Source organism: Myotis daubentonii, chromosome 12 (assembly GCF_963259705.1).
Source record: "Myotis daubentonii chromosome 12, mMyoDau2.1, whole genome shotgun sequence".
NCBI classification, from domain to species: Eukaryota; Metazoa; Chordata; class Mammalia; order Chiroptera; family Vespertilionidae; genus Myotis; species Myotis daubentonii.
In genome coordinates this window covers 23,889,838-23,902,958 of record NC_081851.1, presented here as the reverse complement: position 1 = coordinate 23,902,958, position 13,121 = coordinate 23,889,838, and the positions used below count along the sequence as shown (strand labels likewise).

General features: G+C 39.0%; 1 protein-coding gene across 5 annotated transcripts in view; it reads right to left on the bottom strand.

Moving 5' to 3' along the window:
* Nucleotides 1-11,900, bottom strand: part of ZC3H6 (zinc finger CCCH-type containing 6) — a 55,044-nt gene extending 43,144 nt beyond the window's left edge. For 4 of the 5 annotated variants that reach the window (XM_059659177.1, XM_059659182.1, XM_059659179.1 and 1 more), the window contains exon 1: nt 11,770-11,900. In XM_059659177.1, the coding sequence (XP_059515160.1) occupies nt 11,770-11,885 (116 nt within the window). In that variant the 5' untranslated portion in view covers nt 11,886-11,900. Of the gene's footprint in view, nt 1-11,439 lie in introns of all 5 variants that reach the window. The other variant, XM_059659178.1, reaches the window with a different exon arrangement.
* Between the last annotated feature and the right edge of the window lie 1,221 nt (nt 11,901-13,121).

The following is a 13,121-nucleotide window of genomic DNA, read 5'->3' as shown; positions in this document are numbered from 1 at the left end:
CAGTGAGAGCCCACAATGGAATGTACATGGAGATTCTGATGCCAGCCACACCCAGTCACTAACGAGAACGCTTTTTCCCCAAGAGTGTTGAGGCAGAAAAAAATTAGCTGAAAACAACTAATACTGAGAAATCAATAGGCTATTATCATTCAGACAATCCTCCATGAATATTTCAAACATTCCCATAATTTATACTTTTAAAATGTTACTTCATTATTTCTACTGAGGCCATTCCTTTTAATAGGGTCAAGATTTTCCTTAAAAATAGGCTATGAATGAACAGTGAGTTTATTTTCTATACCTTAGCAGTACATAATCCCAATCATTTCAGTCTCAGAAATGTCAAAGTGTGTGTGTGTGTGTGTGTGTGTGTGTGTGTGTGTGTGTGTATCACCTGCTGGAGGTAATGTACTAATGAGACATCTAAATTCAAGCAATGTAACCCCCTAATGAACTAACTTCCAAGTATAAATTTGGTACAGAGTACACCAGGAAGTCATAAAAGACCTCTAAACAAAGAAAAGGAGTCCTCAGAGGGAGATTTATGCTTTTATTTAAACACATTTTCAGAAAATAAAAATGATTAAGAACAAATGAGCTATACATACATTCAAATGAAGACCTTGAAAATGGGCAAAACCAAAAGAACAAGAAGAATAAAAATAATATAAGGGCAGAAATCAACAAAATAAAGATAAAAAAAATAGTGGATGTAAATAAAGCTTCAGGATATTTTTTAGAGGCAGAACCATCCACCACTCACTATCAGTTGGCCTCAATAGTCCTGCGGTCACTCTAATATAGGCATGAACAAAAGTAATGTAAATGATGCCATTTTAGCTGTCTTTAAAAGAGGACAAGTTAACTTTGCTGTTTTCCCCACAAAGGCCAAATACTGCCTGGAACAGAACCTTTAAAAAACTTGGGTTGTTGGAGGATTATTGATCCATGACTTTAACAAATAATTTAAAAACAATGTTCAATAATTTTTAGTCTATTCACTATCTTTGATTCCAGTTAATGTGTTCATAATAAAATAATTCTAAAGTTACATCTTGATTCAAAATTTGCAGTAAAAAACCAAACTAGTGTGATAATTAACAATTATTGAGCACTTACTATGCTGCCAGGTATGTTGGATCAGTTTATTTCATCGTCATGCGCAATCTATGAAATACTATCATCTCAATTAATGAGGCACAGAAAGGAGACACAGAGCTGAACTAATTGCTAGCAGATGGCAAAGCTAGAAACCAAACCCAGGCACTCGATTTCCAGACCCATCATCTTAGCCATGTTGCTGTAACAGCTACACACGTTTGTTCTTAGGAAGAACTTGCAAATAGCCCAAACACTTCTCAGCTGATATAAAATTTAAGAACCTCACCAACTGGTAGGCAGAATATGGGGCTGTTTACAGTAAAATTTTTTTCCACATTTTTATGTTAAAATTTTTCATAATAAAATATCGGGAAAAGGAAATTTCATTGATGCAACATTTAGGTGGTATTTTAAGAGATGATACAAAGAACTGTTAAAATCTGAAAGCTGCAAAAAAAAAAAATCTGAAAGCTGCATTTCTAACATGCAAAAGTAAATGTGAATTACTTCAATTCCACATGAGTTATTTTAATGACTGTCAGGAAATAGTAGCTACCAGACTAGGCCTGTTAGGCTGTCAAAATTTTTATTATACAGATTTTTTTAAAAAGAGATAAAAATACTTAAATGATGCAGAGATGGAAAATGGGTCTCCCTAATTCATTTCGGATCTCAGACAAGTTGATAGAGAGTGGTGCAGGGTAGGTAACAGCCTATTAGGTGAAAGCCTCCACATCCAAATCAGAAGAGGGAAAGGAAAGAGGGGAATGCTGGAAGAAATAAAAATGCTGTTTTTACTAAGATTTGCTATTTAATTAAAACAAAATTAGGCTAAGCACCATATCCAGATAAGAGTGGAATAATAATGAGACTGCCAGAATAGCAATTTTCACCTGCAGTTAAAGACTCAAACCAAAAAAATAACACACACACACAATCATCACCACCACCACCACCACCAAAAACCACCCCAAACAAACCCTTTAATGAGGGCTCAGGGTTCTGGCAAAGTGAAGTCACCTGTAACTGGAAATTAAAGTAGGAATGTTAAACAAGAACAATAACCAACAATAGATTTCTTAAAAGGACTAATTAATGTTTTAAATTCATGGCATGTTAAAACTGAGTACTTAAGACATTCATAGTAGGGTAGAACAGAAGCTCTAGAGCTGGAAAGATCTGGGTTCAAGTCTTGTTTCCCAAGTCTTATACTACCTTGAACTTGAACAAATTATCTCACACTCAAATTCTCAGGTTCCTCATCTATAAAATGGGATTAACCAATTTACCATTGCAGAGTTAAGGATAAAGATAGTTAGGATAAACCACTTATCACTATACCTAGCAGACAGTCCTCAACTAAAATTTCCTTTCCTGTTGTGATTTACTTGAAATAGAAGCATTTGAATAAAATGGGCATGCTAGACTACAGTTACTTTCACTGAAATTGGGGAAGGTTATAAATCCAAGAGGCAGGGATTCTAAGGAGAAATTGCCCAGAGAATAAATTACCAAAACAAGAAAAAGCAGAAAGGAAGCTGGAGTGCACCAAGTTTGAAGTCTGTTCATGAGGGCATTTCTGCTTTTCCTACAGCGTGTGTCAAAGCTCCCATATTTCCAGTCTCCTTAATGTAACAAAATACAAGACGGAATGCAGCACCTAGTGTTCAGAGTGGCTATGGTGACAACAGATATTCATGATGACCCAAAGTAACTTAGAAAATGATAAATCAGTAACTATTTAGTAAGATAGGAAAGCACACCAAGTATTTTATTTATAAAGAGTTCCTTTGAAAATATTTACAATAAAATTGGCTGCTGATAAAATGTTAATTCCCAACCCCCACTCAATGCCAGAAGAAAAATTAAGAATTTTAAAATATAGCCTTAAACTTGTATATTTGACATTATGAAGGAAAAGCATTCCATTCCTCAAACAGCCTTTATGCCATAAGCAGAGACAATTACATGACTCAAAACTGTGAACTCACTTGCCATAGTTTTTGTGTGTTTTTTAAAATAGATTTTTATTGCTCTCAGAGAGGGTGAGGGAGAGAGAAATAGCAACATCAATGATAAGAATCTATTCAGGACCTATTGTGTGCACTTACAGCAATCACAGAAGCAACCTAACAATAGGCAGTGTTGAAAATTATTATTACTCTACTGTCATGCCCTATTTTTAAAATTAGACCACAACTTTTATAATAATAAATTATAATTTAAAGAATATTTAAGGTTTATTAACATATTCCAGAAATTTAATATATGATTCTAGCTTCAGCCCCAGCTTTGGTCAAATACTGGCTTTCACACTTGGACATTAGGCATTTAAAAAATGTATATTTGGTGCAATATATTTATACAGTTAAAAGAGGTAGGTATTTCTTACTTATTCATTTTCATTTTTATTTGCTTACCCAAACTATAATTTTTATATTTATTTATTTATTTATTTATTTATTTATTTATTTAAATATATTTTATTGATTTTTTACAGAGAGGAAGGGAGAGAGAGACAGAGAGTTAGAAACATTGATGGGAGAGAAACATCAATCAGCCGCCTCCTACACACTCCCCACTGGGGATGTGCCCGCAACCCAGGTACATGCCCTTGACCGGAACTGAACCCGGGACCTTTCAGTCCGCAGGCCAACGCTCTATCCACTGAGCCAAACCGGTTTCGGCAGCAAACTATAATTTTTAAACAGACTCCTATGTTCTCCAAGGGTAGAAATCAACCCACAACCTTCTTTATGGGCTAGTATAGAAGTTATAAAGAACTCAACCCCACACATGTACCAGTAATTTATGTAACAATAATTGAAATACTATACCATGTAACAATAATTTATTGTCAGTTCTTCTGATCTCTATGCATTTCCAATGAATTCCCTTAACAGACTGAAACTTGTGTTTTTTACAGCTAAAAATTTGCAGACTTAAGTTAAATTTATTCCATATTCTCTTGAATTATATGAAAAATCCATATTCTTTATAAATTCAATTTTTAATGCTTTAGATTCAGAAAAATGCTGTCATATAAGATGAATTTTAATGACTAGGATGAAATTATCTGTGATCAAATAATACCTCAAAATAAACAAAAACCCAAACCACTTAAGTGTCCAAAACCCAACCCAGCATCTGATAGCAGATTTACTATCATTAGAAGGCAATGGAAGCAACAGAGAGGACTGAAACCGAATGCCACAGACACAGACTGTATTTCTCACTCAGCTGTTTAGTCACCTTGGACAAGTTATTTACCCTCTGAATCTGTTTCCTAAACTATAAAATGAACACATCAATATTTATTTTGTCATATGGACCAAATGAATTAAAGTATGTGAGTTATAAACAACAATATATGTAAAACACTATCATGAGTTCTAAACGTAGGTTTTAAATTTTTCTATCACTTTTATAATAGATTATTGATTTTCATAATGGTTTTATGTATAATTTAAATGATAATTAACTTAGGACTCCTTTTAAAAGCTCCATGGAATTTGTTTTGGTCATTTATTTGCCACTCAAGAATGTGGCTATGACTTGTGAAAGTTTAAGTATTAAAACAGTTCATTTAAAGTGTTAAGCCATGAATTTACATTATAAAAAAAGAAAAGTAACATATATAATTTTATAACAGAGAAAGGTTGCTCTGTGCAAGAGTAATAATAATCTATTGAAATTGCTTTTGCTGATGTCATCCAATATGACTACTGTCTGGACATCAGCAGTCAAGTATATCTTCCAGGACACAAACACTGCAAAAAAGATTGGAAATAAGAATGCCCTCAGGCTCTGCCCAGTGTGCAGCTCAAGATTGCTGATTCAATTTCCAGTCAGAGCACATGCCTGGGTTGTAGGCTCCATCCCCAGTAGGGGGTGTGCAGGAGGCAGCCGATCAATGTTTATCTCTCCCCCTTCCTTCCTCTTTCTCTAAAAATCAATAAAAGTATTTTTTAAAATGCCCTCAGAAAGTTCAACCATAAACCAAAACAAGATGAACCAGAATAGAGATTAGGAAGTCAGACACACAGGACCAAGTAAAAAGATGACTACCTAAAATTTAAGGTATTAACATGCAAATGAAAAGAAATTTACCTGTCAGGAACGAGGACTGGTTAGTAATGAAAGTGATGAAAAGGAAGACAAATGTGGCCAGTGCCCAGGGAAGCACTGCCTAGGAGTGAAGATATCCTTAAGGCACATGGGAGCAAGAATCTACTTGGCAGATATGAGATGGAAATACCACTTTATCTGAGCCTAATGCCATTTACAATCAGTCATTTATAACCAACTGCCTTGTTCTAATCCCATGCTCTTGTTTATTAGGCAACTTTTAATAATTTAGTTTTCAAGTATCATTCTACATGAAGAGAATATACTCCCTTATACAAGCTTGAGCTCTGGAGTTAGATTTGAGTTCCCACTGATTTACTCTGTGACCCTGGAAAATTTAGCAACCTCTTAGACTGTTTCTTCATTTGCAAAGATGGAGACTACTTCCTTGGGTTGTTGTGAAGATTAAATAATTCATGTAAAGCACCTAGAACCTGTCATACACTTTAGCACCAAGTAAATGTTAGTCATTGTTATTATTTTTGAGGATGAATAACATCCCCAAGTCTGATAAGCTATGAGACTGATCAATTTCTGAATCTGAAAAACTAACGCAGGACCACTATGTTGTACAAATCCAGGGGATACCTATGAACAAAAGAATATGCTGGAAGCCTTAGAGTGGAGGCTTGACCTGGTGAATTCAAAGTCACCATCTCTGTGAGGGTTTTCAGGTAGCTAGCTAGATTGCCAGTCTGTCCAGGTGAAAACTTCACTGTGTAACAAGTGGTCAATAAGGTCATCTAATGAGTGAAGCCGACCTTGCTCAGGTGCTGAGTTTGCAGAGGAAGTGTGAGTGATAGTACTGTGGAGGTTGGGGAACACAAGTCAAGCCTGACGGCATTCAAACACAAATATTTTGAAGCATTCATGTCAGGAAAACCATTGTGGGCAGATTTTAGGCCTGAAACCCACCTGTTTGCAAATCCTGCAACACTCTATTATTCAAGTTTTTAAATGTCCTAATATAGTATACTTTTACTTTCCTTTACCTACTTTATCACCTAACACATTTGTTTTTCATGTTTCTTGTCTCCAAAGAAAATGTAAGATCCATTAGGTAAAGGATTCGTTTCTTCACTGCTATCTTCCCTCAGCATAGAACAATACATACTAAATATTAGGTGCTTAGCATTTAATGAAAGTGATTGAAAGCTCCCTAACTTGTCTTCTGATCTCCCTTTCAGTAGTCTACTGTCTCTTAGCCCCCAAGATATTAGAAGTGTATCTGATCACTCTCCTGCTGAAAAAACTTTTGACAAGATCTTTATTCATTTAAGCCGTTTCCTCATTGCCCAAAATATGTTGTACACGCTCCACATACTAACACTCTTTCCATCCCCGAATCTACCATTTCATTTCTTCATGCTTTTCATATACTTCTGCCTCTGCTTGGCCAAAACTTAATCACCCTCCAGACCTGGCTATTCGGTGATGCCTCCTGGATGCTCCCATCTGTGCCACCACTGCATTCAGTTCATACCTCCATTGTACACGGTGCTATCACTATGTATTTACCAATCTGTTTCTCACCTACTGGGTCGTAAGATCCTGGAGAGCAAGTTCAGTGATGTTGTATTCAGATTGTTTCCCCAGTGCTTATCACTATACTTGGCACAGAAACTTCTGGTAAATAAAAATTTAGGCCAGCCACCGTGGCTCAGTGGTTAAGCTTCAACCTATGAGCCAGGAGGTCATGGTTATATTCCCAGTCACGGTTCAATTCCTGGTCAGGGCAAATGCCTGGGCTGCAGGCTGGATCCCTCATAGGGGACATGCAGGAGGCAGCGGATCAATGATTCTCTCTCATTATTGATGTTTCTATCTCTTTCTCCTTTCCCTTCCTCTCTGAATCAATAAAAATATATTTCAAAGTAAAATAAATAAAATAAAAAAATTTAATGAATGCAATAACTTGTTTTTAAGGGGCTAGGAAAAGAAAAATGTCTTCTTAACAAAGTGCTTTCCTACATCAAACCTGTACATGATGTCTGTGGTTTTTTAGCTAAAGAAAAACTCACCCTGATAGTTTGAATAATAGTTGAATTAGCAGATTCAGGAATAAAAAATAAATTAATGATAGTTTCACTTTTGTAAGATGAATAGTTCTGGGATGCACAATAATATGAATGCACTTAATAGCACTGAATTGTACACTTAAGAATACAATTAATTGACTAATGGCCTAAGGAGAGAAGACGTTTACTTCAGTACTAATTTATAAACCAGATATTGTATGGAGCATTGAGTGAACTCTGATGTACGAAGTTGCATCTGTAATTTAATTAAAATTAGTGACTTATTAAAACTAGATGATTTTAGAAATAAGAAAAATCATGGAAAAGAAAAAAGCATTAACCAAGTTAGAGGAAAAAAACTAAGATCAGAACCCAGGTTTTATTAAGAATGAAAGGGCTCTCTTAAAATAGTAGTGGGTGCGTGCACACACACACACACACACACACACAATACTAGCACATTACAACCCCAAACAATTCAATAAGTGAAGATTAGCGTGTAATGCATTAATACTTCAGGTAGGAGTTTGCATAACTGGGTTATCTAGGCTCTACCTGTGAGATATCAAACAAATATGACACACTGTAATGCTATACTACCTACTGGGATTAACGTGAGAATCAAACGAAAGCCTTATTACAAATGGAATGTGTAATCATCTTCTCCAACCTCACTTCTCCAGATTCTCCAAGTCTCTCAGCAAGGTTCCCATCATTCTGTGGGGGTGAGGGACTAGGTGGAGTTCTGTTGTTCTTGTTTTACACAAGGAAGAGGCGGGAGAAGAGGAAAAAAGGTAGGAAAGTTGTTCATAACGAGCAAATAACTTCTTCCCAAAACAAAGGATTAACCATACCTACTTATCAATGAAAGACGGAATCATAAGCTCAATATAAACTGCTCATGTTAAACTTTTTCCCCAGTGACGGCCCTGTAAAACTTTTGACCTTTAGCATATTTCAGGAAATTATACAATAGTTACTTGGATGTATATTTACCTTTCCTACTCTACTGCAGATATGTCTAAATTAAGGACTCAGTATTTAACAACTTTTGGAGTTGTTTATGGATTGTCTTAATTGAGTCAATATTCAGCTACAATATAAAGCTAGGTGGCTGGAGTTGTGCATAAGAGAACTGGTTGAAAGGAAGAAATGAATGAAAAAATAAACAAGAATTTCATCTCCCTTTGACTTCCCCCAACCTCTATCATTTATTTCTAAAGATCTAGGTAGAAGCCCTCTACTTACTAATTAACATTCTATATGTCTGCATGTTTATTTATAAGTATTTTTATATTGTTAACACTTTATAAAAATAGTGTTTTCACCCCAGGCATGAAAATACAGAGTGGGGCAAAAGTAGGTTTACAGTGGTGAGTATGCAAGGGTTTATTCTTATATTATTATTTATTAGTTATAAAACTTTCCATATGAACACTAAACCTACTTTCGTCCCATCTTATATTGAGAGGAAATACCAAATGGGTATTTTTTTTAAAGTTAACTCATTTGGCAAACAAATCTTGTGCAAAATATTCACCATATAAAACATGTGCAAAAAAAACATTTAAAGAGAAAAAAATGTGCATTATGTGAATTTCCATTTAGAATCTCATTTGCATATATAGTATAATCATAATATTTTAACTTTATAATCAAAGTAGTTATGAATAAAAATCATAGATTTGTTTTTCCTACTCTATGTCAGAAATAGAATATCCTTGAGACAATGCATAGCTACAAATACCAGAATTCATGTATCTTCACCACCTAATTAACAGAAACTTTTATTACAGTACAAAATAACTGTAATATCCATTTCCCCCCAAATTTCTTAAGAATCACTTAGGGGGAGCCTATTAAAAATACAGACTACCACATTTCTCCCCAGAAATTCTGATTCAATTGCTCTGAGCAGGACAAAAATTTTTATTCCTCAAAGCGACTGGATGATTAGCTAAGTTTGGAAAACACTGATCTAGTAGAGTAGTTCTCAAATTACCAGGTATTAGCATAACTTGAGCTTTTAAAAACCTTAAACACAGGCTGAGGTTTAGACATGGCCATGACATCAACACCTTTGAAAAAGCTCTCCATGGACGACTGAGAACCAGATCTTGGAGAACGTGAACCATTCTTGCAGAACCCTCTTATCAATTAAGAAAGGAGGCTTGCTGAAGTTCACAAAGCTAAAGGGTACCAAAGCTGGAGCTGGAACCATTTCTCCTGACTCCTAGTTCACTTTGTTTTTTTAATGTAGCTGTTTTCTCATGTAGGTTGACAAAAAAAAAAAAAAAGTGTGAAAAACACATCTTTTTGCCTCAGATTAATGCTGGCCCTTAATAAGCTAACCTTGTTTCAGAAATTACTAGAAAACATTTTCTTAGTCCTAATAGAAAATAAGCTTACTACTTAATCTTTGGTTCCTACTAAGCTGTTAATGTATCTTATGGAGAATTCTTTAAAATTATTTTTAACTTCTGATTCAGTGTTTCAAATTTTCATTATTTTTAAAGTTCCTTACTAGCAAAATTATTTTGACATCTGAATTTGGTGACATGGTTTCTTCAATACATAGAATACATAACTCTACATATTGTGAACAGAGAACAGATTTTCTTCTTCCACACACACACAAAAATGATTTTAGGCTCCTAGGCAAAACCTCAACTTTGGCTCGTCTACAGATATTGAGTGGGAAACTTCTCAACCCATTCCTAGAATTTTCTTATTTTAATAAGATAATGTAAAAATAAATCATGAAAAATGTCAAGTGCAAGCTTACGTACAGATAACTTTTAAGTGTTTACTTTCCAAAAATTACTACGTTTAATGCTTTCTGGCAATCTACTTTTATCATTACAGTACCAAAGTTATCAAGATATCATTTTTATCCCTCTCAAAACTGCCAGATGTTCAGATATTTTAAATTTTCAAATTTCTGTGATGTTTGTGATGTCTGCTTCTGGGGTGTGTGTGTGTGTGTGTGTGTGTTGAAGCGTTTGGCATGCTGCGAAAGCAGGCCACATTAGTCCATAGGTAGAACTTGAGCGATTTGTATGTACAAATGTGTACTTTTGATTACTTCTATTCCCGAAGAACTGCCAGATTCTAGATTTTTAAATAGACCACATATAAGAAGAATCAGATGCAATGGGGTTTGCAATCACATTCAATGGATGCTAGTAATTTTAGACAAGGAAAGCTCTTCCTTTTTCCTAACCGTTGAGATGTCAACGCACAGGCATGTGCTGCTTCGCAAAGGGAATGCCTCCCGGCTCGGTTAGGTTTCCTCACTGTGCCAACCTCACAGGGGGCACTGCGGCCGTCATTACAGGTGCCAGACTTGGCATCACCACCCACACGGGGATAATGTCGGAGCAGAGCAGCCACGCGGCACCGGGCGGCAGGCATCGCTCGGCTCCATGACTGCGTAATCCTCCGGGACCCCCGGGGCATACTTTTGGTCCATTGTCGACCCAAATGCCATCTCACCGCAGACTCTAAGTCAGAAACCTAATCAAAAGTTCAATATGCTCTTCACCCTGTTTAAAATCGGTAAATAACACAAACCTTGAAATGGAACTGAGAGTATGCCTCTAAAGGTAAAGCAAAACTAAAAAAAAAAAAAAAATCAACATCTCGGCTAAATGTTCCGGTGACCTACCATCTTTAGAAAAACTGGGCTAGATGGGATAACCCACGGCGTTTCCACGAAGCGCTACCGTAAGGGTGGCCAAGCCTAAGTATTTGTGTTACGATTTTAAACTTGAAACTGGCCATTGCAGACACATGGCCTTTTTGGGTTTGCTTAACTATTTCCTAAAAGAAAACAAACAAACAAAACAAAACAAAACAAAACAAAAAACCCCAAACATGTTTATTTTTCGGAGTGTGCTAGGGTACCGCTCAAACACCAGTCATTACCAATCCGAGGCCGGCCCTGCCCGGCCAGGCCCGCAGCGCCAGCCGTGGGCGGGGGTCGCGCGTGCGGCGGGCGGGGCGCGAGGCCGGAAGGACCCGCGCGGCGGGCTGGACGGGACCGGACGGGAGGGGCCGGCCTCCCCGCGGCCGCCCGCCGGCCTCCCGGGGCGCCGTCCAGCGCGGCGGCCCGGAGCTGCCTCGGTCATGCAGGGCCCGCCCGCCCCCGCCCAGCCCTCTCCTCCGACACACAGACAGACAAGGTTCCGACCTGCCGCGCCCTGCGTGTTCACAGTCTGTCATGTTTGGTCAGGAGCGGGGCGGGGCTGCGGGCCGGTCTGCGGGGCGCGGGACCCCGGCCGCCCGCCGTAACGAGGCGGTAAAAACTCACGGTTACTAGTGAGCGACACAGACACAGACTTTCCAGTCTGTTAACAACCACGCCAGAGAGATGGGCTCTCTGCAAACACGGGCGCGGCCGCGGCCGGCGCCGCCACGCTAGTCTCTACTCGCCGCCGGCGGCCGAGGCTCGGGAGCGGGCGGGCGAGCGCGCCGCGACGCAGGGGTTTGGACAGTGGCCGTGGCGGTGACTGCTCCTCACCGACATGGCGGCCCCGGGGCGGCGTTCGACAAGATGGCGTCGCTCACCAGCCCGGGACTCCAGGCGCAATATCCCTCCGCGCGCCCGCCTCGCCCCGCCCATCGCGCGTCGGCCATTGCAGGACGCGGCCGTCAGTCACCTGCAGGGGCGGGGCTTCAGCCCGTGCCCGGCGGCGGAGGCGGCTCAGGGCCGGGAGGCGGCCTCCGCTCGAGTTTCCCGTGTGGCTCGGGGCTCAGTGGCGCTGCAGGACGCCGCCAACCGGGGGTTGTGGGGGGGCCCCTAACGAGTGGCTCCTGAAGCAGTCCTTCGGTGGGGGCTGTGTAATAAAGGCCACTCGTGGGGTGTGTTTTTTAAATATAGGGAGTTATTTTTAATACATTTATTTTTTTTTAAATAAAATCTTTGTTGCTTACGTGATGGAGAAATGTGCTTCCTCCTTCAAGGTTGTAGCGAGCTCTCTGTTTATAACGTTTAGTGCTCAGAATCACGTTTTGAGGAAAATAGCGTGGCTTAGTTCTAGAGGAACCGTCCTTGCTTTTTATTAAAATGATGGACTTAGGGACTTGACCCTCCCAAATATCTGCCTTCTTTTGTCATTCCTTAGTGGTAACAAAAAAGGTCCACAGTAGGCCAGGCCAGCTCCGGGGCCACTGCAGTCCTGGCGGGTGGGAGACCAAGGGTAACCACCAGGGCGGCCTGATCACAAATTGCTGACTGGGCGGGTCGGCCATGGCAGGTGTCAAGTTCCAGGCCTGGTAGCTTCCTTAGCAACGCCACTCTCGGCCTTGAAGGAGCCCAGCCTATTCTCATGAATCTAGGAGGGTGACCCACCTTTGAAAGGTCGGGTAATTTTCTTTTCCAACACCTCGCCTGGGAGACTATGAAACTTATCATTGTTATCTTGCTGCCCACTTATTTACTGTCAATGTTAATTATCCCATACTTACCAACGTAAAAGATGTAACTCTCCATTTTGTTTTTTATCCAATGATTTCAATGCTTTGCTTTCTCTCACCTCCTTACTCTACCACCAATGGATTTCACGCACCTTTCTTATAATCGCTCCTGTGATTCTAATGCATAAAAGGGACTGAAGAACTGCCTTTTTCCAGAGTCCATTTATACTCCAGCTTTATCTTTTCCTGTGGACGTTACATCAATACTGAGCTCAAATATGCTCCTTTCAAGAAGCCTTTCCAACCACAGGTTGTCTTCTCTTCTGAATCCTCTTAGTTCTTGGTATTTTTAAATAAACTTCCTGCCTAAAGGTTGTGTTAATCCCATTGGATGACAGCACTCTACAAGGCACATGAACTGTCCACACCTGTTTCCTCATCTAGAAAATGTGGACT